The sequence below is a fragment of the Aedes aegypti genome, chromosome 1 (genome assembly GCF_002204515.2).
Source record: "Aedes aegypti strain LVP_AGWG chromosome 1, AaegL5.0 Primary Assembly, whole genome shotgun sequence".
NCBI classification, from domain to species: Eukaryota; Metazoa; Arthropoda; class Insecta; order Diptera; family Culicidae; genus Aedes; species Aedes aegypti.
The window spans coordinates 113,210,100-113,232,169 of NC_035107.1; the positions used below are offsets into that span (position 1 = coordinate 113,210,100).

General features: G+C 40.7%; 1 protein-coding gene across 1 annotated transcript; it reads right to left on the reverse strand.

The window, feature by feature from the left end:
• Positions 1-15,137: 15,137 nt before the first annotated feature.
• On the reverse strand, positions 15,138-16,738 carry LOC23687569. The gene is made up of 3 exons (XM_011495085.2): positions 15,879-16,738; positions 15,623-15,824; positions 15,138-15,563 (listed from the first exon to the last, which is right to left on the reverse strand). The coding sequence occupies exons 1-3, from the start codon at positions 16,694-16,696 to the stop codon at positions 15,330-15,332; spliced, it is 1,254 nt and encodes a 417-aa protein (XP_011493387.2). The 5' UTR covers positions 16,697-16,738; the 3' UTR covers positions 15,138-15,329.
• Positions 16,739-22,070: the final 5,332 nt, after the last annotated feature.

The following is a 22,070-nucleotide window of genomic DNA, read 5'->3' on the forward strand; positions in this document are numbered from 1 at the left end:
GTGTGGCAGGTACGAAGATACTCTATGCCCTGGGAATCGAGAAAATTTTCTTCACGAAAAGATCCTCGACCAGCGGGATTCGAACCCACGACCCTCAGCATGGTCATGCTGAATAGCTGCGCGTTTCCCGCTACGGCTATCTGGGCCCCTACTTCATTACATCAGTTTTATCTTATTTTGCTGCCAAAAGAATAATTTGTGGAAAATGTATGAATATTCTGTAGGAATTTGTAGAGGTGCACGGTGAATGGAGGCCGCACGGTGACTGGTGACTTAACGGTACTATTTTAAAGATAAATTCTTCTCAGATTTCAAATGTTATAAACAAAATAAAATAATTTTAGGATAAGTAGCTTCTTTTAATAAATCACCGAAAAAATCTTGAAATTTTTATTATTTTGTGTGTAGAAAAAACACGAAAAATGACCACGTGGTTTACGGGCAGTCCCAAAGATATCTTTTAAATGTATTCGAATTATTTCTTTCTTTCCTAGTAGAATCATCTGAGAAAACCAAAAAGGAATTACTAGAATAATACTAGTATAACTTTTGTTGGGTTATTGTATGAATACCTTTAATAGTTCCTTATGAAACACTTGGAATGATTTCTGAGGGATTCCTTGATGAAAATATGAGGAAATCCCAACACGTATTCCGAAAATTACAAAATTCTTGGTCCAATTAGTTAAAGGTAATCCTAGAATAACGTCTTAAGAACACTCCGGTATTAAAAGATTCAATTAAAACGATATGGCACATTGCAAAACAATTAGAATCAAACGAATAACTAGAGCTGCACTCACGAAGAATAGTAAACGCCGCGCGGCGATTAATTTGTTCCCCATAGGGCACTTCCTTAGCCGAGTGGTTAGAGTCCGCGGCTACAAAGCAAAGCCATGCTGAAGGTGTCTGGGTTCGATTCCCGGTCGGTCCAGGATCTTTTCGTAATGGAAATTTCCTTGACTTCCCTGGTCATAGAGTATCATCTCATCGTACCTGCCATACGACATACGAATGCCATTTTTCGCAACTTAGGCACAGAAAGCTCTCAGTTAATAACTGTGGAAGTGCTCATAAGAACACTAAGCTGAGAAGCCGGCTCAGTTCCAGTGGGGACGTTAATGCCAAGTAGAGGAAGAAGAAGGGCGCTTGCAAAGTTTTACGAGGCCTTCCTCTGAGGGAATGACGCGCCATCCTTGAGCAAGGAATGATTCAAATATTTCAAAATTTCCTTCCAGACCCCTCTTACGCACTTTTTTCCAATATGATCCTGATATGAACACATGTCACACTTTCGTAAACGAATCGCCCCACCACCCCCCAAATCATGGACGGCATTTTTGAATGATCCCCATTGTTATTCTCTCTTACGAATCAAGTAAACGGGGTGAGAAAAATGTGGGGACCAAATAGCCGTAGCGGTAAACGCTCAGCTATTTAGCAAGACCAAGTTGAGGGTCGTGGGTACGAATCCCATCGGTCAAGGATCTTTTCGTAAAGAAAATTTTCTCGACTTCTCAGGGCATAGCATATCTTCAAGATATCACATGATAAACACATGCAAAAATGGTCAATTGGTAAAGAAAGCTCTCAGTTAATAACCGTCGAAGTGTTCATAAAAACATCAAGCTGAAAAACAGGCTCTGTCTCATTTGGGACGTAGCGCCAGATAGAACAGAAGTGCGACGCGTCATCCCCTCAGGGGGAGACTGCGCGAAATTTTGGCAAATACCCCAATAGATTCACCTACTTGGTAATGCACAAGCCTGAATTCAAATAATTTGAATGAAACTTACATCTTCACATGCATTTCTTAGCCAGTCGATAGGCCAGGACGTTACGACTCTCGTCGGGATGGAAAACTCACGAAACAACGACCACAGTCGATATACACCGACTCTCGGAATACAGCGAGAGTTCACTCGAGTTCATTCCTAGTGACCATTCTCACTGCATTCGACTGTCGGAATCGCTCACTCTAAATGAGACGACTATTCTCCCCTCACGCCAGTCGTGGAATAAACACAATTGTTCTGAAATTCTAGCAGTTGGCGCTAGCAGCGAAAAGTACAGAAAACAACGTTTTGAACAGTCAATTCTTAACAGCAACCATCGAGCGGCGACACAGTTGTTTGTATTCCACTCATTCACCATGCTAATCCGGTTCTCAAGATTCTTCAACTCAGGCTTTAATTTCGATTTGCTTCAAGTGCTTCACTTTGTACTTCTTTACTCGTCAGAAATGAATGGATCAATACATGCGTTCATTCTTTGACGTTTTAGCGGTGCCGTTACCATGGAAACGAGTGAACTCGGCACCGCTCAAGCGTCAAAATAGTGAACTCGTGCATCGGTCCATGGACCAATGCACGAGTTCACTAATTTGACGTTTGAGCGGTGCCGTATTCACTCGTTTCCATAGTCACTTAAATAACACGGCACCGCTAAAACGTCAAATAGTGAATCCATGCATAGTTCCATAGTTGTTTGACATTTTTCCGGGAAATCTGTTTTATGCTTACTGTGATGAAAATTGTAGCTTTGTATGTATCCAACGCTATCCGCATCGCAACCATTTTTTCCTTAGCAACGCCAGTTATCCAAGAACCTTCGCTTGAAAAATTACTGTATTCGACGATTTGTCTCTTCGACGTTTTGTCCCTTTCGACGTTTTGGGATTCGACGTTTTGGATTTCGACGTTTTGTCTTTCGACATTTTGTCCCTAAACCAGCTTGAGCAGATCAATGTTATCGAATACCGCTCTTTTGTCAGTTGGAAACAATAAAATATTTAAAAAATATAGCTCTAAATAACAGCCTATGTATATAAGAAAGTGAAATTTATTTAAATTTTAAATCAACAGTTCATCATATTCAGAAAAAATAGAACGTTTGAAAGAAGGGTAAATTTGTGCTATATCTATCGAAATCTTCAGTGCAAAAATTTATAGCGAAACTCGAAAGAAGAATTAATATTTGAGAGAAAGGTAATTTCTGGATAAATAATAAAATTCTATAGGCAATAACTTTCCTAATATGCTTAAGTTTATTCAAGAGCATATGATTGTTGTATAAAGTGTCATTTTGTGTCAATTGATTCCAAAACAAGCCTGATGTCATCAGAAAGATTCAATAGAAACGTAAAAACGAATGTCATCTTAAGAAATTCTTGGGTTCAGACTCATTATGCCAAACGACTATTATGCCAAACGACTTTATGCCAAATGACCATTAGACTGGCCCAGCTCAGTATGGGAGAAAAATAAAGTTGTATGATTCCACGGGGCACCCCCAGGATTATTTCATGGGGTTAGAGGTAGCCTTTCTGAAAAATTCAGCTCATTTGGTCGTTCCATGAGCTAGCGTATTTGATTTGAAGTTAATATGGGATTTTAAGCTCAAACATATGAGCAACAGCACATCATCTACTGTTTGGTTCAGGAAAATTGATGATCGCGTTCAATTGGACCCAGAATGTTAAAAACACTACTTGATGTAATAGTGAAGAATATTATAGAAGATTGTACCATGATCAAAATTAATAAAGTTGGTGTTTTAACCATCTTGAGTATATCATGTAATACTGCTTGCATTTCTTCAACATAGCTTGGAGGTAAGCACTAAGCGCATCATAGCCACCTATGACGCTGGGCGAGCTGAGGCACATGTCGCATGCATATAAGTGACTGTACGGGAGTGCTGATCTAAGCCTTACTTTCAATAACTAAAAGAGTAATGAAAATGAGATTAAATCCAGATACAACCTTCTGCATTTATGTTCATTAGGGTATCAACTAGTGTATTTGTCATTTTGGGCTTATTTGAACGCGAAAAATTAGTATACGGAACGAAACAGTGACATAGGATCAATTTTCAATATATTTGAGACGAATATCCCATACAAACTTCAAATCGAATGGGCCAGCTGGTGGAGCAACCAATTGAGTTGAAATTTTTAGAGAGCGTTTTTCTTACCCTAAGGCTTATATCTAGGGGGTGCCCCGTTGAGTTTTACAACTTTTTTGTTTAAGGGCCGGTCTAATGACCATTATGTCAAACAACCTTATGCCAAACGGATTTATGCCAAACGACTTTATGCCAAATGACCTACCACCAGAACAGCAGGAACCGAGGAAAAAAATTGCGGAAATTATCAGACTTAAGAGATACAGCCATCACGTGCGGCCCGCGGGCCACACTTTGGTGACCACGGGACTAAAGCCATTGGAGCAAACGGCAATGTATTCAGCTTGTCGAAGGCTGCAGTCAAGTCAGCGTAAATTACATTGGTTTGAAAGCGTTTTGACATACTCTCGGTAATGTACAAAGTTAAAGAGTGCAGATTGTTTCAAAATAGATGTGGCGATCGTCAGATAATTATTTCTCATCTGACACATGTTAATTAGCGATTGCCTATATTAACCCCTCTACCAGCAGCTTAACTTTTTACCGCAAAAAATATTCAAATCGCGTTACCTTTTTTATTTCTAAATATGTTTGTACCACAACTGATTACAAGTGATCAAAAAACTCTTCTAGTTTAAGAATCCGTGTCGAAATTATATAATTGGTGATCTGGTTTTGAAGATATTCCGATATTCTTTGGGGACCGACATTCTATATATAATATGTTTTTGGCAGTTTCAATTCAATTTCAATGCCAGGTAAGCTACTCTGAAAAAAAAATATAAAAACCAATTTGCTCCATTTGAGCCTGTGAGATTTTCGTATGTTATGGCTATGTGTCTGTCCCTTAAAGAATTATGGAATATCTCCGGATCCAGATGGCTAATGATCAATAACGACACAGATTCTACTCAAAAATTGGTCTTTAAAATCGTAAAAAAAAACAAAATTGTTACTTGAATGAGTTATTGTCAGGAATTTTCCCAACAAACACTGTTCTCCTGGAGATGGGATCTTATGGGTAATTCTGGGCACCAATGAAGGAATCATTAGTTGGAGTTTTATTCTGGGCTACATTGAATCTCTACAAAAATCTACATGTATATGAAAAGCTCTACACAACGGACTCGTGGTGCATTCTAAACATTCCAGCTCATCACCAGGAATGTCATCTGGCTCATTACACTCAGGCAAATGGACTATCGATAAACATAGGAACCCCTTATGGAAATTCGCCACAAGAAATCGGATTAAAATTCATAAATTTGCCTTATGAAACCAGAATTTGAAAACAAAAAACGTTTTCGCGGCAACCTGGAATCGAACCAAGAACCTTGCGATCGATAGGCCCGAGCGTACACCACGCGCCTCTCGACGCCTTGATGTGAGTTGATGCTAAAACGATACATAAAGCGTTCGTATTGCAATAACCGTTCCACCTTTCATAAGGCAAAATGTATGAAATTCGATAGTCCAGTTCGCTACGTGTATATTTGGCCGGACGAGATCATGAAATAACTTGGCGCAACAGAGCTGGCAGCTGTGCTATTTCAATATCAATATCCTAGATAACGACGCTACGATATATTAAACTCTTCTCTATAACGATCGTTGAGACACTTCGGATGGACAGTCGAGAAAATCCACGCAGTAGCGTAGCTAGGGTTTTGGATCCCGGTGCGAGGTTTGATTTAGGGGCCCTCAATATTAAGTTGAACGCCGTCTAAATGTAGCACGCTTATGTGAAATCAGCTTAACGATGAACAGCTTTTGCAGAATTATGACTAAAGTGTTGAAACCTATGTTGATATGTTGTAGTTGAACAGCAAAAATGTTAATAAATGATCCTACGGTTCTTCTGTTATTATTGCTTGATCAGAGATACATAAGTTTACTGAAAATTATCGAGAGGATTTCCAGCGAATTGCCATAGATGTGGAAATATAAGCTGTCGGAGTAGCCCTGGAAAGCAATAATTTATATACAGCTATATTTGGGTACTATAGGAAAATTTGGACATATCCTAAACTATGTATATTCATTCGGAATTGATTTTGAAATACTTGATAAAAGAAATCTCTTGAAAATTAATAAATTTGCCAAAAATTTTGTTCCAATAAATTACTTTTTAAGAAAATCATAAGGCGGCATCCATTTATTACGTAACGCCAAAATTGAAAATTTTCGAACCCCTCCCCCCCTCCGTAACGCTTTTTGTATGAATTTTTTTAAAATTTTGTGTGAGTCGTAACGCTCGAGCCTACCACCTCCTCCCCTTCGAGCGTTACGTAATTTGTGGTTGCCGCCTAAGTACTCCAGGAATGTATCCAATGATTATGCCATTGTTTTCTTAAAATTTCCACCAAGATTCCCGTTTACAACATCTTTGAGATTTCAACTTATATTTTCGCTAGGTATTTTCAAAAACTTTCTTCAAAATTATTGTTAGAATTTCAACCAGAAAAATTCTTGAAGAATTGTTTTACAGATTTTTCCTAAGATTCCTTCTGAAACTATTCTAGAAATTTATGAGAAATTTCCCAAAGATGTCTTCCAAGAATTGCCTCAGTCATTTTCCTAGATATATCTAAAAAAAAAAATACAATCAATGAAATCAAGAAACAATCAAATTAAAAAAACCACTAGGGGAAAAGCAATAATTTTTGACCTACAAGAGTTCTGAGCCAATTTTCGTATTTTCATACAAAGTAGGCCAAAATCGTATGGATGGGTCGAAAATTAGTGTTGGGTTAAAAATTGGTGCTCTTCCCCTAGTCATTTCAGAGGAAATCCCAAACTAACATCCGATGAAACTTGATCAAATTTGAAAGTAACCCTTGATGAACTCCCACAATGTCTTCCGAAAGAACTCCTGGGCTCATGAGAAAATCCTTCAATTTATTAGATAAATTTCTAAGATAATTGGAATTAACAAAAATATTTACTGTAGCATTAGCTAGTGTGGAACCTCAGATGAACTTTTGACGAACCCATGAGATTATATTTAAAACATACACGAGGAATTGTTTCGAAGAACAGCAGAAGCTATTTCGCATGAAATCACTTCACGAAGAATCCCAGGTCAAATTATAAGAGGAATTCCTGGAAGAGTATGAAATAACCTCGGATAACCCCTGGAGGAATTTTAGGAGCATGAAGATGAATCCATAAAGAAACCGTATAAAAATGCCTGAAAGGATAACTGGAGAAACTGGTATAGGAGTTCTTATAGATCTTCCTGGAAAAATCCTCAAACGAATGTCTTTAAGAAGTGTAGAATGATTTTTTTTCTCAAAAGAACTTGTGCAGAATACTTTGGAAGATCTCCTATAGTTACTGTAGCAAACATTTACCACCTAGACATTCACATTTTTCTACACGACCATCAAAATCCAAAGCAAACCATGACCGTTCAAAACAAAAAAAAATGTCATGGCTCTTCACAACTGTAATCTTCTTCTTCCCAACGTTTTTTCGAACCCAAATGCGAAATGACTGGAGCACAGTGGTGACACGATTTTTCCGGTTTTCGGGGTTTTGCATTTTTGCTCGATAAAGGCAGCATGAAATTGAACTTGTTTATACGTAACGCAACGGAATGATTGTGCTCTTGCTATTAGCGCTAATAGATTTCAATTAGTTGAAAACACAAGCGAAATATTAGCGATCGAATGATTTAACATTATATTCAATCATTTACCTCGAGATGGCTGCCCGAAAACGATCATAGTGGAGAGATAAAAACAGTCAAGCAGTGTGTGAACCGTTGGCAGCACAGCGCCTGATGGTATTGATGCTGCTGCTTTGTGTTTTGGTTGACTGGCAGAATCGATGCACTGTGGTAAATAGTGGTCACAATTCCCAAACCTTACAACTGAGGAAATCAAAATAGTCTAGAAGAGCGTTGTAGTGTTCATGGATTTCCTGGAGCAAATTAGGAAGCAGTTCCTCTAATCTAATCGTACCTTGAAACAACGCTGGAAGATTTTTTGGAAGACAAGGGAAGTTATTAAGCCGACTTTGTTGACGACCAATCGATAACGGACCAATACTTTACTGTACGGCAAATTCTTCAAAAATGTCGAGAATATGTCCCAACGCATCACCTCTTTATCGAGGCGACATCCAATAGTATCGATCGTTCAGAGCCATGGAAATTTATTTATTTACTTACTAGTGGTCCCGGCCAACTTAGTTTAGCCATCAAGTGGGCTATCGAAAAACGATATTGATCGTCCCATACGAAATGACAGTTCCGTTCAAGCACGTTTTTCCATCTTTCCCGGTGACTCTCCTAGGATTTTTATACACACAAACACGTCGGAACCCTTGACGAACAAAACGGAGGTAGAATCATTCCAATCCGTTGACCCGTTCGTAAGCCATTTCGTGACATACAAACACCATTCCATTTTTATTTATATAGATTTGCTTACAATAGCATAAGAAACCACGTATTGATTTTCAAAGTACATGCTACTATTCTAAAATTAAAACTAATGTACCAATCAATCTGTACTAAAAATAAGTTAACTGCTCGTTTGAAGCAAAGAATATTCATTCTATTTCTGCAATTTCGTGGTAAGTCATTCCAATTCTTGACAGCTAAATGTCGAAATGATTATTTTAAGTACCATGACCCCACAGTTATGTATCAAATAGTGTAGAGCCCAACTTATAAATTTCAATAAAACGACATGGAAAACGTAAAATTGTAATTTGAAAGCACGAATTGAATCGTTTCAAATTGGAACTTCGGTTAGTAAACTGTTTTCAGTGTAATATTTACATATGATTGCATAAAAATTAAAAATTGTATCGATTTCTGGAAACCATATTATGGATCAATTTTCATATTATGGATCAAATTGTGACATATTACGGATCAGTGCGCAAAATCTAGAGATTTTCAACTCAATGCATCTGTACTGCATGATTTGGCGAAAGTTAACAATGTGTCACATATTACTGCAAAAAATAGCAGTGCTTAGAGCTGGAAACAAGGGTAAAATGCCATTTTTTGTGATACTGCATTGTAGTATCTGAGACATTTACTGTTTTCGCTTCACACCAAGTTTTCCACCCATTTTTGTCTGCTAAAAAATGAAATTTACAAACCTTGATGTTTTATTAGTTTTATCTTTAGTGCTATTGTCTGAAAATGTTGAATCCAATGCTTTAAATGGCAAAAATCTACGTTCTTTGTAAGTGATCCATAACCGCGGTAAACAATCATTTTCTGGTCCATATTATTAACAGTTTGTCCCAACTGTTGCGGATAAGGATACAATCAAAAGCAAAATTGTCATGACAATCACAGAGCGCAACATTGTTGCAACCTTTTCAAATCGCGAATAATCAGTTATTTTAAACACAAAACGATAATGTCTCAATGTTTACCAACACGGAGAAAGTTCTCGAAAATTACGATGCGAAACCCAGAAAATCGCTGCGCACGTGGTAATCGATCATTGTCATATTCTGTTCAAGTGATGATAAACTGATGTTGCGGAACGAAATTGTTGCAACAAGAGTCGGAGATGACAATGTCTTTGTTGCTGCGTGTTGGGTGACAATTGATTCACTGGTCGTGACATTTTTTTTTGCTTTGAACGGTCATGGTTTGTTTTGGATTTTGATGGTCGGGTAGAAAAATGTGAATGTCGAGGTGGTAAATGTTTGCTACAGTACATTTCCCATCCCCGGTCTCAGCACGACATGAAGAGCTTCGCGGATGAAATGGACATTGTCGACCAAACATTCGGAAAAGTGGCCTGAAACGCGAGGCAGCAAAAGATGGACTGGTGGTATTAAATGCGCCCAAGATAAAGTACATGCTAGTAGGTGGATCCGAGTGTGACTGGGCTCGCCTAGGAAGCAATCTTATGATAGACGGGTAAACGTTCGAGGTGGAAGACGAGTTGAGTTGAGTGGAGATATAAATCATAAAAATCTAAATATTTTTAACACTTTCATTACGCTGTCAGAAATGTTAACGATACTTTACAAGCACGCTATCAATGGCACTGGTTTTCAATGAAGTTTTTATCGATCGTTAAGAAAAATAAAATAAAAACTACATCGTTGATAAACAGCCTTAATTCGAGAAAATCGAAATTCTAGAAACATTCACTAAACCAAAAAAAATGTTTCCCCTCCGAATCCCTCAATGCATACATATACAGTTATCTTATCTACATAGTTGTATTACATTTTGCACATAAATTCAGCTGTAACCGTTTGCGACCAGATTGATGCTAACCGCTTAAGTGTCATATATTCAGATTACCAAAACATAACTTGATTAACAACAAATGGTAGCTGTCAAATTTTTTTTTGAGTTTGAAATGTAAAATCATTGCAGGTTGCTCAACAATATACTTTCAAAGCATTAATTGTACAGCTTTTGCGACTTTGTTCACTCTTCTGGTACATGTGAGTGAATATAACTGAAATCATGTTAGTATCACTCAAGTCAATACGTGGAGGGGGAAGGGGTGAAAACCTTAGCACCTCCCCCTCTTAGCAGAAGAAATGCTTTGCATATAGAACACTAGTGCATATCAAGTTGCCAGAATTTATGACTAATTCACCGATTTTCGTATTTATGACCGCCCCCCATGTAGCTGGAAGCACTGTGCGTCGGGTGCTTAGGATGATATTTGGTGGTGTGCATGAGAGATGCGGCCATGAACCGAGCATTGAGGCGTTAAATTGTTTGTTAAGTACCTATTTGTTTTGATGTTAACTAAATAAATTAAGTGAATACCTGCTGGACTGGCTTTGAAAAGTTTCTGGGAAAAATCATCCTAAAAGGCAAATGAAATGTACGAAGAGGAAGCGCATATTGTCGAAGACGCAATTTGGATCCCACTAATGTGTATGGAACGATGGACGCAATTCGGGTATTGCCTGAGAATACCGATAGGCGTAGGAGCAGAAATGCAGATCTCCGACTATGAGTGCCAGATCATGGAGAGCAGAGTCTTGGTGACAAATGGATGGTAAGAGACAATGCGAATGAAAGAGGGCGTCGTTCAATGTTCCATTCTCGAACTAGCTTTTTGGAACGGGATTTTGACACCACGGCCTAAAAAACTGTAGAATATTGGTGAACTTCTGGAATTACCTAGTGTCTCGTTATAATCAACTGGTTCGGGATATCGAAGGGATGATCCCCATCTGGGTAACTCTGATGAACAGAGCGATGACACAGGACATGTCATAACTATAGCAGAAATAGTGAGAACACCGCTAGCGCATAACGGCTCACCATAGTAGCATGTCCGAAAGAACTTGAAACTATTGAGAACCAGAGCTCAAAGCCCTGATAAAGGTGGATGGTTGTGATGGCTATGACCGTGGTCATCATGTAAAGAACAAGCGAACAATGCTGTATCGTGTCAGCACCGAGGAGGCAGCCCCTCTAGCACGATGTAGGTAATGCAACCCTGGTTAGGTGGCCTATCGAAGACTCTTCACCAACCAAGAAAGGCAAAAGTAGAGCAAACGGATTGATTTTACGGCAACAGACCCGGCAACGAATAAAGGACAACGATTGGAAAGTTGTATCTTGGAATGTGAGAACTTTGAATGAACCCGCGCGTGTTGGGCTCCTGGCTCGTGAACTGCGGAATGTCGGCGTGAACGTGGCAGCTATCAAGGAAATACGCTGGCCGAGAACGCGAATTCCGAGCGGTGGACCCCATCGCCAACACTTCATTCAAGTACCACATTTACTACAGCGGTGGCGACAGAGCAGAACGTGGAGTTGGCTTCATAGTGATTGGGAAGCAGATGAAGCGAATTATTTGGTGGAAACCGGTAAGCGACCGAATCTGTGTGTTGAGAATGAAGGGCAAGTTTTTCAACTACAGCCTGATCAGCATATATGCGCCAACGAACGATAAGCCCGATGACATGAAGGATGAGTTCTATGAGAGCCTGGATAAGGCCTACGGAGAGTGCCCAAAACAAGACGTCAAGATAGTCATCGGCGACGCAAATGCGCAGATTGGGAAAGACGACTTCTTTCGACTCGTCATTGGAACGGAAAGCCTTCATTCCGTTACCAATGATAATGGCCTGCGGCTAGTAACCTTCGCTGCTGCTAGAGGGATGGCAATCAGCAGTACCTACTTCGCACGAAAGAATATCCACAAACACACCTGGCGACACCCGAGTGGCAATGCCTGCTCCCAAATAGACCACGTGCTGGTTGATGGGCGACATTTCTCAGATGTCATTGATGTCAGGACCTTCCGAGGCCCTAATATCGACTCGGATCATTATCTCGTTGTAGCTAAAATTCGGGCGCGGTTATCCAGCGTCACAAGTTCCACAACAAACAGAACGCTGCGCTTCAATATACAACGCTTGTCGACTGATGGGGTAGCTGCGCAATGCCATCAGCAATTAGACGAGCAGTTGGGAAGAATCAACGTTGCTGGAGACGTCGACAGCCTGTGGAACCCTATCCATGAAGCTGTGACAACAACGGCGCGGGAAGTGATCGGCACTGGTCAACGACGAAGACAAAACGACTGGTTCGATGAAGAGTGCCAGAGGGTGACAGACATGGAGCATGTCGCCAGAAGCCGTATGCTTGTGGCCGGTACCCGACAGAACAGAGAGCGGTACAGGGCAGCTAGAACCGAAGAAAAGCGAATCCACCGCAGAAAGAAAAGGCAGCACGAAGAAAATGTGGTAGCTGAAGCTCAAGAAAGCATGAACCGGAATGATATGCGGAGATTCTATGCAACGGTCAATGGTGCGCGGCACAATACCGTATCAGTGCCCGCCATGTGCAATGATCGAGAAGGGAATTTGCTGACCGATAAAACGGCGGTGGCTGCCAGGTGGAAGGAGAACTTTCAGCAATTGTTGAACGGTGAGAATGGAAATGTATCGAGGAACAGGATGAACATAGATGATGACGATCAAGCTGTGGACCCACCGACCATAGGAGAGGTTAAAAAGGCTATCAGAGAGCTAAATTAAGGCTGCTGGGAAGGACGAGATCCCGGTCGAGCTTCTCAAGCACGGAAGCGAGCAGCTTTACCAGTCGATCTACCGAGTACTGCTGAAGGTATGGGAGGACGAAGAATTGCCCACCGGCTGGTTGGATGGCCTCATCCGTACTATCTACAAGAAAGGGCACAGACTGGAGTGTGCCAATTACAGAGGAATTACCCTGCTGAATTCGGCGTACAAAATTCTGTCGCGCATCCTGTTTAACAGACTGAGACCGCTCGAGGAGTCCATCGTCGGCGAATACCAAGCTGGTTTTCGTGAGGGCCGTTCGACGACGGACCAGATGTTTGGCTTGCGAATGATCCAAGACAAATTCCGGGAGTACAACTTGCAGACTCATCATCTGTTTATTGATTTCAAGGCGGCGTACGACTCAGTGGAAAGAAATGAGCTTTGGCAGATAATGTCTGAAAATGGTTTTCCGGCGAAACTAATTAGGCTGATACGTGCTATGCTGGATGGTTCGAAATCAAGTGTTCGGTCAACCTCGTTCGTGACGTTGGACGGATTAAAGCAGGGAGACGCACTTTCGAATTTACTGTTCAACATTGCACTCGAGGGTGCTATTAGGAGATCTGGCGTGCAGAGAAATGGCACTATTATCACAAGGTCGCACATGCTCCTTGGCTTTGCGGACGATATAGACCTAATTGGAATCGATCGCAGGTCAGTGGAAGAGGCCTTCATGCCTCTGAAGAGGGAGACAGTGAGGATAGGCCTGACCATTAATTCTACCAAAACGAAGTACATGGTTGCAGGTAGAGATAGAGTCAGGCATGGTGGTGTAGGTGCTGAGGTAGTGATTGATGGGGATGTGTTTGAAGTTGTTGAAGAATTTGTTTACTTTGGAACACTTGTGACATGTGACAACGACGTTTCTCGCGAAGTGAAAAGACGAGTTGCGGCTGCGAATAGGGCCTTTTACGGACCAGCTTAGGTCCCGCAGCTTGCAAACGGAAACAAAATTCGCCTATTATAAAACATTGATTCTTCCGGTGGTTCTCTACGGGCACGAAGCGTGGACGTTGAAAGAGTCAGACCGGAAAGCTCTCGGTGTTTTTGAGCGTAAAGTGCTGCGGACAATACTCGGTGGGAAACTCGAAAATGGTGTGTGGCGCAGACGCATGAATCACGAGTTGTATCAAGTGTACAAAGATGCGAATATTATCAAGCGTGTAAAATACGGCAGACTTCAGTGGGCTGGTCACTAAGTGCGAATGTCGGAAGAAAGAATTGCGAAAATAATATTCAGCAGGGAACCAGGGAGAGGTCGGCGGCTTCGGGGAAGACCACGAATACGCTGGCTGTACGCAGTGGAAGAGGACCTGGCGACCCTAAACGTTCGGGGTAACTGGAGAAGTTTCGCCCAAGACCGACGAAGATGGAGCTCTACAATACGCCCGGCAATGGCGTGATGCTACGCTGTAGCCATCAAGGTATTAAGGTAGGTAGTGAGAAGACTAGAAGGACGTTGGAACACATTTGAAGTAGGCTAGATCCATCGTCGGGGGCTAAGTGGAGTAGTTGGGTTTCCTGGGCACTTGGAAACCGGAGGTCCTGCTCCGTCAGATTTGCATGACTGACATGGGTTTCTGAACGATCAAAAACAAGTTACCGGTTTCAGAAAAACTAACGTCACCGGGTGTAGGCTAGTAGGCAAGATCCACAGCCGAGGACTATAAGAGTTGATCTTCAAATAGCACCAGCCTTTGGGGCGCGTATGAACCGAGACTCACTCTCCATAAGGTTCACAAGATCGACCTTGTAATCTGCTTGGATCTTCCACCGTCGTAGACTTATTCATTAGAGCAGAGTTGATACACCGCTGCTAACTATTTCTATCAGTACGTAGCGTACTACAGGTTTGAGTCATCGATGCGCAAGTGAACTGTAAGAAATTCCCCACACAATATCGCTAGATTGACTCCGGTACTCTACCGAACAACAACTCAAAAAAGTTTCGAAAAATATTCCTTCATTGAAGAAGTCTTCATCGTTGGGAGCTATGACAAGTAGTATCTATCGTACGTGACAGATCGTAAGTTTTGAGTCATTGGGCGCCTGTAAAATAAACGAGATGCTTCAACCGGATTTGCAAGACCGACCTTGGCATCGAACTGGTTTACTCAAAGAGCCAAACCGACATTTCACTCATCGGTTTCGTTATCCTAACACTTGTTCTGTTTGTCAAAGCCAACATTTTATTTATAATGCATCATCAAGTACTACAAAATATTATTGTACAACAATTATTCAGATTGCAAGCTAGGTCATGATTCATTAAAACGGAATTATTCATAGAAAGTGCTCTAAGTACGGTACTACGCAAACACATATATAAGAAACTATGTTACGTCAAATATTAATTCACACTTATATCAATCCACTCCTTAGTCATCCATGTCAATCAGAAAAGTCACAGCCGAATAGGAAATGTTCAGCAATCGTGTAACGATCTGTATGTTGATGATCTGCTCGCCAGCCATTTTCATGGAGGTGCTTCCTGTAGTACAAGTTTTCAAAATCATCAAAGATGTTCGCAGTTGACAGTAGTACGATTTATGTTGTCCCCGGTAAGGGATGGCTACCATCAGGTCCGTCAAATGTTGCTGAACTGCATCGTTCTGTAAAATTAATCTCGATTAGTTCAATCCAGATTTCAAATGATTGTTGGGATGAAGACATTTTTCTGGAAATATTCAGCAAGAGTGCACCACCAATAGCATTGAGTCAAAAATGATACGATTGAAAGCAACAGTACAGGGCTACTGGGCGAAAATCCCTCTTTCAAAAGGACGAAAATCATCGTCCCTATAGAGATGACATCTCCGTAGTAAGTGACCAAGAACAATTTGCTGAGTAGACTGCCCAGCTGATGTTGAATTCTGTGGGAAAATAAACGTAAAAATCTGCAATTGATTTTCTAACGATAACATTACTCAAGATACGATGCATGCTTTGCAAGACGGATATTAACTTCTGCAGTCAGCTCACTCCAGAATATGTTTTCGCGGTGATTGTGTGCATGCTTTCGTGCGCTGGTGCAGAATTCCTCGAATTCTTTGGTAAAGATTTCCAATTCGGATCGAATGCCTGTGATCAATAGTGTAGACAGCACTATTGGTATAAACATTTTGGACAACCAGATTGGTAGCACCATAATCAAGTAAGACAAGTGCACCGTTTCTCTTATCATGAGGTTTGAAAAACTTAGAATATGCGGTATCCCAAAGATACGATCCTCGTGGAAAATAAGAATTAATGGAATGAACATTTCATCCATGATAATCAGTAATAGAACTCCAAGTGACACAATTTGAGATGTTCGAACAAAGTTCTTTCTGGCTGCTAAATCGTATTGATAATCACTCGACGTATCAGATCTTCTGCAAATGAACTGTCGAACACTGTCAATCATCGGTGCAGATTTTTGAATTATATTCTCGTTCAGAAATGCTATAAAGACCATGACTACTGCCATCACACACCAACAAGTTGCCACAACGTTGTTCTCTGATAGAGATTTTTCGACTGCGTGAATTATTTGAATCGTGTAAATTAGATAAGTGTACACCCGATAGGAAATCCACAATATTTTGTGAGACTTGGTCTTTGTTGTGCAAAGGATTCCTCCAATCATAAGAAACACATCCACCAAACGAAAGCAATTGCTTTCGGGTTCGTTATTCCACAAGCGGGTTTTCAATTTGCACCACACGAATCGAATGCATTGATAAATTGTTTTTAGGCGATCCATTGCAAACCAATTCTCATCAAAGGTGATGAGAGAATGATATTTTTTTGCACCAAGCTGAAGGTAAGGATTCCTGAAAATTATTTCCTATAAATTATTGAGGTATGCAACGCCTATCCCCTGAGAAACTGCAAATGCAGCCTAGTTTTCTTTTCCATTCCACAAAGCTCTTCCAAATGATACCTTTTACTAAACCGGCAAACTTTCACTGTACATTTGCCGGTTTTAATGGATAAATGTTGGAGACAATTGAGGTGTTGTATGAAATATGGGTGCTAGACTGGCTTTGTAGAATGGTGCAGATAATTTTGAGAGATGTCTCACGAAGATTAATCGTATTGGTATAAACATTATCGAATCTGGTCCAGCTGATTGACTTATTTACCAATTCCTTTTGCAATGATTCCTGAGTTGCACCAGAATGCACTATTTGCAGAATAGTAATGACACGTTATCACTCAAAATAAAATCAATTTAGGGATCTCCAGAATAAGCAATTTTGATTTCATTACTGTTTTCAAACCAATTTTAAGAACTATCACCGTTTTAGAACCATAATAAACCTTACGCAGAGGTATATTGATTGATTGCGCAGAAAAGAAAAATGGAAAGCAAATAATACCCTTACAAAAATATTTTTTCTTAATTTCATATTATCTCTATATCTATACATCAGCCATTCCATGAAAAACCGACCTAGTGGGTCTCCGAATTCAATTTTGTCTGAATAGTTGAAATTTTAAGCTTTCATTCCATACAAAAAGATTGGAAATCAGTTAAGCTGTTCAAAAGTTATAATTTTTTTTTAAACATTACAAATCTAATGCGCTGAGACCTACAGTGTGTGCCGATAAAAAATGACTGATTTATTATTTTCAAAAAAATATATAAAGTATGCGTAAAATTTTCTGAACTTTCAAGAAAAAATGAGAACAGCGATAGCCCCTTTAGTCCCGAGGCCTTCAAAACACGAAAAAACGGAAACTATTGAGTTTTTTCATGTAAAAAACACAATTTTTGTGAAATTTTATATATTTTTTGAAAAGTCAAAATCTTTAGCCTTCATTTCGTTCAAAAAGATTGAAAATCGGTCGAACGGTTCAAAAGTTATAATTTTTTTTAAATAAAAATTTTGCAAAATCGCGATTTTTCTGGTCACCCTATTTCGGAAATGGTCACCCTAATCAAAAAATCCAAAAATACGTGTATCCTTATTTCGGATAAGGAACAAACTAGCAAATTTCACGGAATTCGGAGACCCACTAGATCGGTTTTTCATGGAATGGCTGTATATCTCTACATAAACGAGAATCATCATGGATAAGTCTAATCAGCCCTATAACATAAATGCATAAATAAAAATCCGGTGTGGGTTTTCTTACACATGCCCTAGATGACACACCTCTCTCAAGACGCTGTGATATATGATTTGCAAATAATTCGTTGTGGAATCGGAATTGGCTGGTAGTAAATTACATGACGACAGAAAGTAGCTAATGTGCGGACTAGCGCTATCATTACTGTGTATAAGATGATTATTCACTTGTGAAAAGTGGATCTTTCAAAGTGTTTTGGCAAAAATTAACCAAATCGAATGCAAAAGTAAAAAGTAGGGTGCAGAGTCACTTGAACACTTCCAAGATTCGCTTTGGCATGTTTTTTTTTCAACCGAATTGTCTGAAACTTTGCAGTAAGAGGCGCTCCTGTACGACGCACATTGCGGCCAAATATGAGCTCTGTAACTTTCAAAAACCCCGGCCAAGTGAATCAAAAGTGCCAAAAATAGGACCCGGCTTTCCATTAGTAAGACACTTCAAGCCAGAGTGATTTCTGTTGGAATCGAGAACATTTGCGGATTTGTAATCCAATATGGAATATTGCTGATGTTTTAGCTTTTTAAAACGTTTATGATTTATCTGTTCTACGATCATTGTTTGATAAAGTTTAACAAAGTTCGTCAAAAAGTATTTTTACAAATTGGGATCAATTTTGTAATCAAAGTCATAAATTTCTATTTGGGAGAATTTACGTATTCTCGGCAGTCTAAGTCGATGCTTCTTTTATAATTTTCTCGGACATAAGCAGACAAATTATTAGTTTGTCTGTTTACATCCATGCGCTGCACAATTCCCTATGCCATGCGTTCATCGGTAGGTATTTGTTTAATTATTTCTTTTGTCAAAAAATCTTGTCTGATATTATCTTATCAGGATTGCATTCTTGATGGACATCCAAACCATCTCTTGTAGAATTCTTGGAGAAATCCAAAAAAAATGTGGAAATCTTTTGGAAAGCTCGAAAAGATCTTTTTCGTTTCCCAGAGGATATTTTTGACAAAAAGCATATTAAAGCATAGACCAGTTTTTCTCAAACTTCTTTAACTATCGCCCTCTTGAGTCCAATATGTTTGTAAATATCGCAAAATAAGTGTTTTCATCTGAAAGCCTTTCAACCACTTCTTTCATTATATTGCAATATTTAGGTTAGTTTCTTCGTTGAAATGAAATAATTTCTTATATTCAGAAAGTTTGGACATTCTTTAAATTTAAAATTGTCGGTTTTGCCCTTCAAGTTTTCCGATATTTTTCAATTTTTACGAAATAATTTAACCTACAAGAATTGGTTAGACTGTGTGTATTTAAATTGATAAATGGACACTGTACAATTTTTTCAGTGAAAACTGGAAGCAGACTATAAGAACTTTTGCCTAACATAATCCAAACCTCAATTTCAAATAAGTTATCAATCATACTTAAAATTTCTAATGAATTCCAGAAAATTACAAATTCTTACATATTTCAAACTTTTGAACGGATTTTAAAACACTTCCAATGTTGTCTGTTGCATTTTGACGGACGAGCGTGAGGTGATTGAAAGGTGGAAGCAGCACTTCGACGAACACCTAAATGGCGCTAAGAGCACAGGCAATGAAGGACGGGGAACGGAACAAATGCCTTCGTCAGTACTGCGGGCGATGGAAACCAACCAGCCCCCACTTTGAGGGAGGTTAAGGATGCCATGCACCAGCTCAAGAACAATAAGGCTGCTGGCAAGGATGGTATCGGAGCTGAACTCATAAAGATGGGCCCGGAGAGGCTGGCCATTTGTCTGCCACGGCTGATAGGCACAGTCTGGGAAACAGAACAGCTGCCGGAGGAGTGGAAGGAAGGGGTAATATGCCCCATCTACAAGAAAGGCGACAAGTTAGATTGTGAGAACTTCCGAGCGATTACCATTCTAAATGCGACCTACAAGGTATTATCCCAGACCATCTTCCGTCGTCTGTCACCTGTAGTAAACGAGTGCGTGGGAAGTTATCAAGCCGGCTTCGTTGACGGCCGATCGACAACGGACCAGATCTTTACTGTACGGCAAATCCTCCAAAAATGTCGTGAATATCAGGTCCCAACGCATCACCTTTTCATCGATTTCAAGGCAGCATACGACAGTAGCGACCGCGTAGAGCTATGAAAAATCATGGTCGAGACCAGCTTTCCGGGGAAGCTCACGATACCGATATGGATCCCACCGGGGACTACGACAAGGTGATGGACTTTCGTGCCTGTTGTTCAATATTGCACTAGAAGGTGTAATGCGGAGAGCCGGGCTTAACAGCCGGGGTACGATTTTTACGAGATCCAGTCAGTTTGTTTGCTTCGCGGATGATATGGACATTGTCGGCCGAACATTTGAAAAGGTGGCAGACCTGTACACCTGCCTGAAACACGAGGAAGCATTGGTTGGATTGGTGGTGAATGCGGCCAAGACAAAGTACATGCTAGCTAGTGGGGCCGAGCGCGACAGGGCTCGCCTAGGTAACAGTGTTACGATAGACGGGGATACGTTTGAGGTGGTCGACGAGTTCGTCTATCTTGGATCCTTACTGACGGCTGACAATAACGTAAGCCATGAAATACGGAGGCGCATCATCAGTGGAAGTTGGGCCTACTATGGCCTACAGAAGAAGCTGCGGTCAAAAAAGATTAGCGCCCGCACCAAATGTACCATGTACAAAACGCTCATAAGGCCGGTAGTCCTCTACGGGCATGAAAAGTGGACGATGCTCGAGGAGGACCTGCAAGCACTTGGAGTCTACGAACGTTGGGTGCTAAGGACGATCTTCGGCGGTGTGCAGGTAAACGGTGTTACGTTAGCTTTTAGTACGTAAAGAAAAGGTTTAATTTGAAAAAAAAAGAAACCTCAGGTGTTGAACAAATACAGAGTTTATAGAATATCTCAAGTAAAATCATACGAACGTACATAAACCTCGATTCGCGAAGCAAGAAACCCCTCGCAAAACGCTCAACGAAACGCAAAACAACGGGAAGAACTTGAACGCTCTCGCACACTACAGCCAACCAAAAGAGATCGAATCGATCTACTGTAGCGTGATCATCATTCGGTAGTACGGCATTGCAAAGAACGGATGGTGCCACTGGTCCGGAGTTGAATAGGAGCAATAGAACATCACAGGTAACCGCAAAAAAAGATAAATCGACAGCAGATAACACCCATTTGATCATGACAACATCATCTACAGACGGTCCAGTGCAACGACGCAATCTACGCAGATTCCGCTGTCGAACCAGACCGGACTCATCACCATCCAAGAACAGAGGGATCACGATCGCGAGCACGTGCATATTCAATCGCTAAGCATAGTAAGTGGAACACATAGAGCCAATGGATTCAGCACACTGTGATCCATCTCTCAAGGGAATCTTTCTTTCTCTCTACCATAGCTATCGATTCCTCCAACCGCACAAGAAAGCTAGTTCGGCGAATCACGTGTGAAGCCAAAACACGAAGGTGCAAACTCATCCGAAAACTAGAGAAGAGCCCCGGCAAGGGTGAGTTGATATGGAAGTGATCATTCATTCATGGTTCTAATGTTCAGTGTCCATTAGGGCTCTTTTGCGTTGTTCATCATTCCAGCGGAAAACAGAGAGACGTAGTCTGGCCCACTGCGACGCTTACGGTGTGTGCGCTTCAAGCCAGGAAGAGAGTGCAGCGCCTTGATCTCCAACACTCATAGCAAAGCAATTATTCTCGCGACATGAGGAGACGAATGTTCAATATTGGAAGAAAACTTGCCTGAGATTGCAGGCTGGGCGACCCTGCCTCCAAAATCGTCTACAGAACTAGGACGGCTTCGGTTGGATGAGATGGCAGATGTGAGTTGAACTGTGACGGATGGAGTAGGGTCGCCCGGAATGCCTGAATGAATGCGTCCCAATTTCGTCAAACAGCCAGGGTTGAACCGGAGATCAGGAACAGCCAGCAACGTTTGATGATTCGGTACATGAGAAGTGGTGGTCATCTCTATGACGTGGTCCGACGGAGTGTCGTTGGTTCGTTTTTTTGGATGTAATTGAAT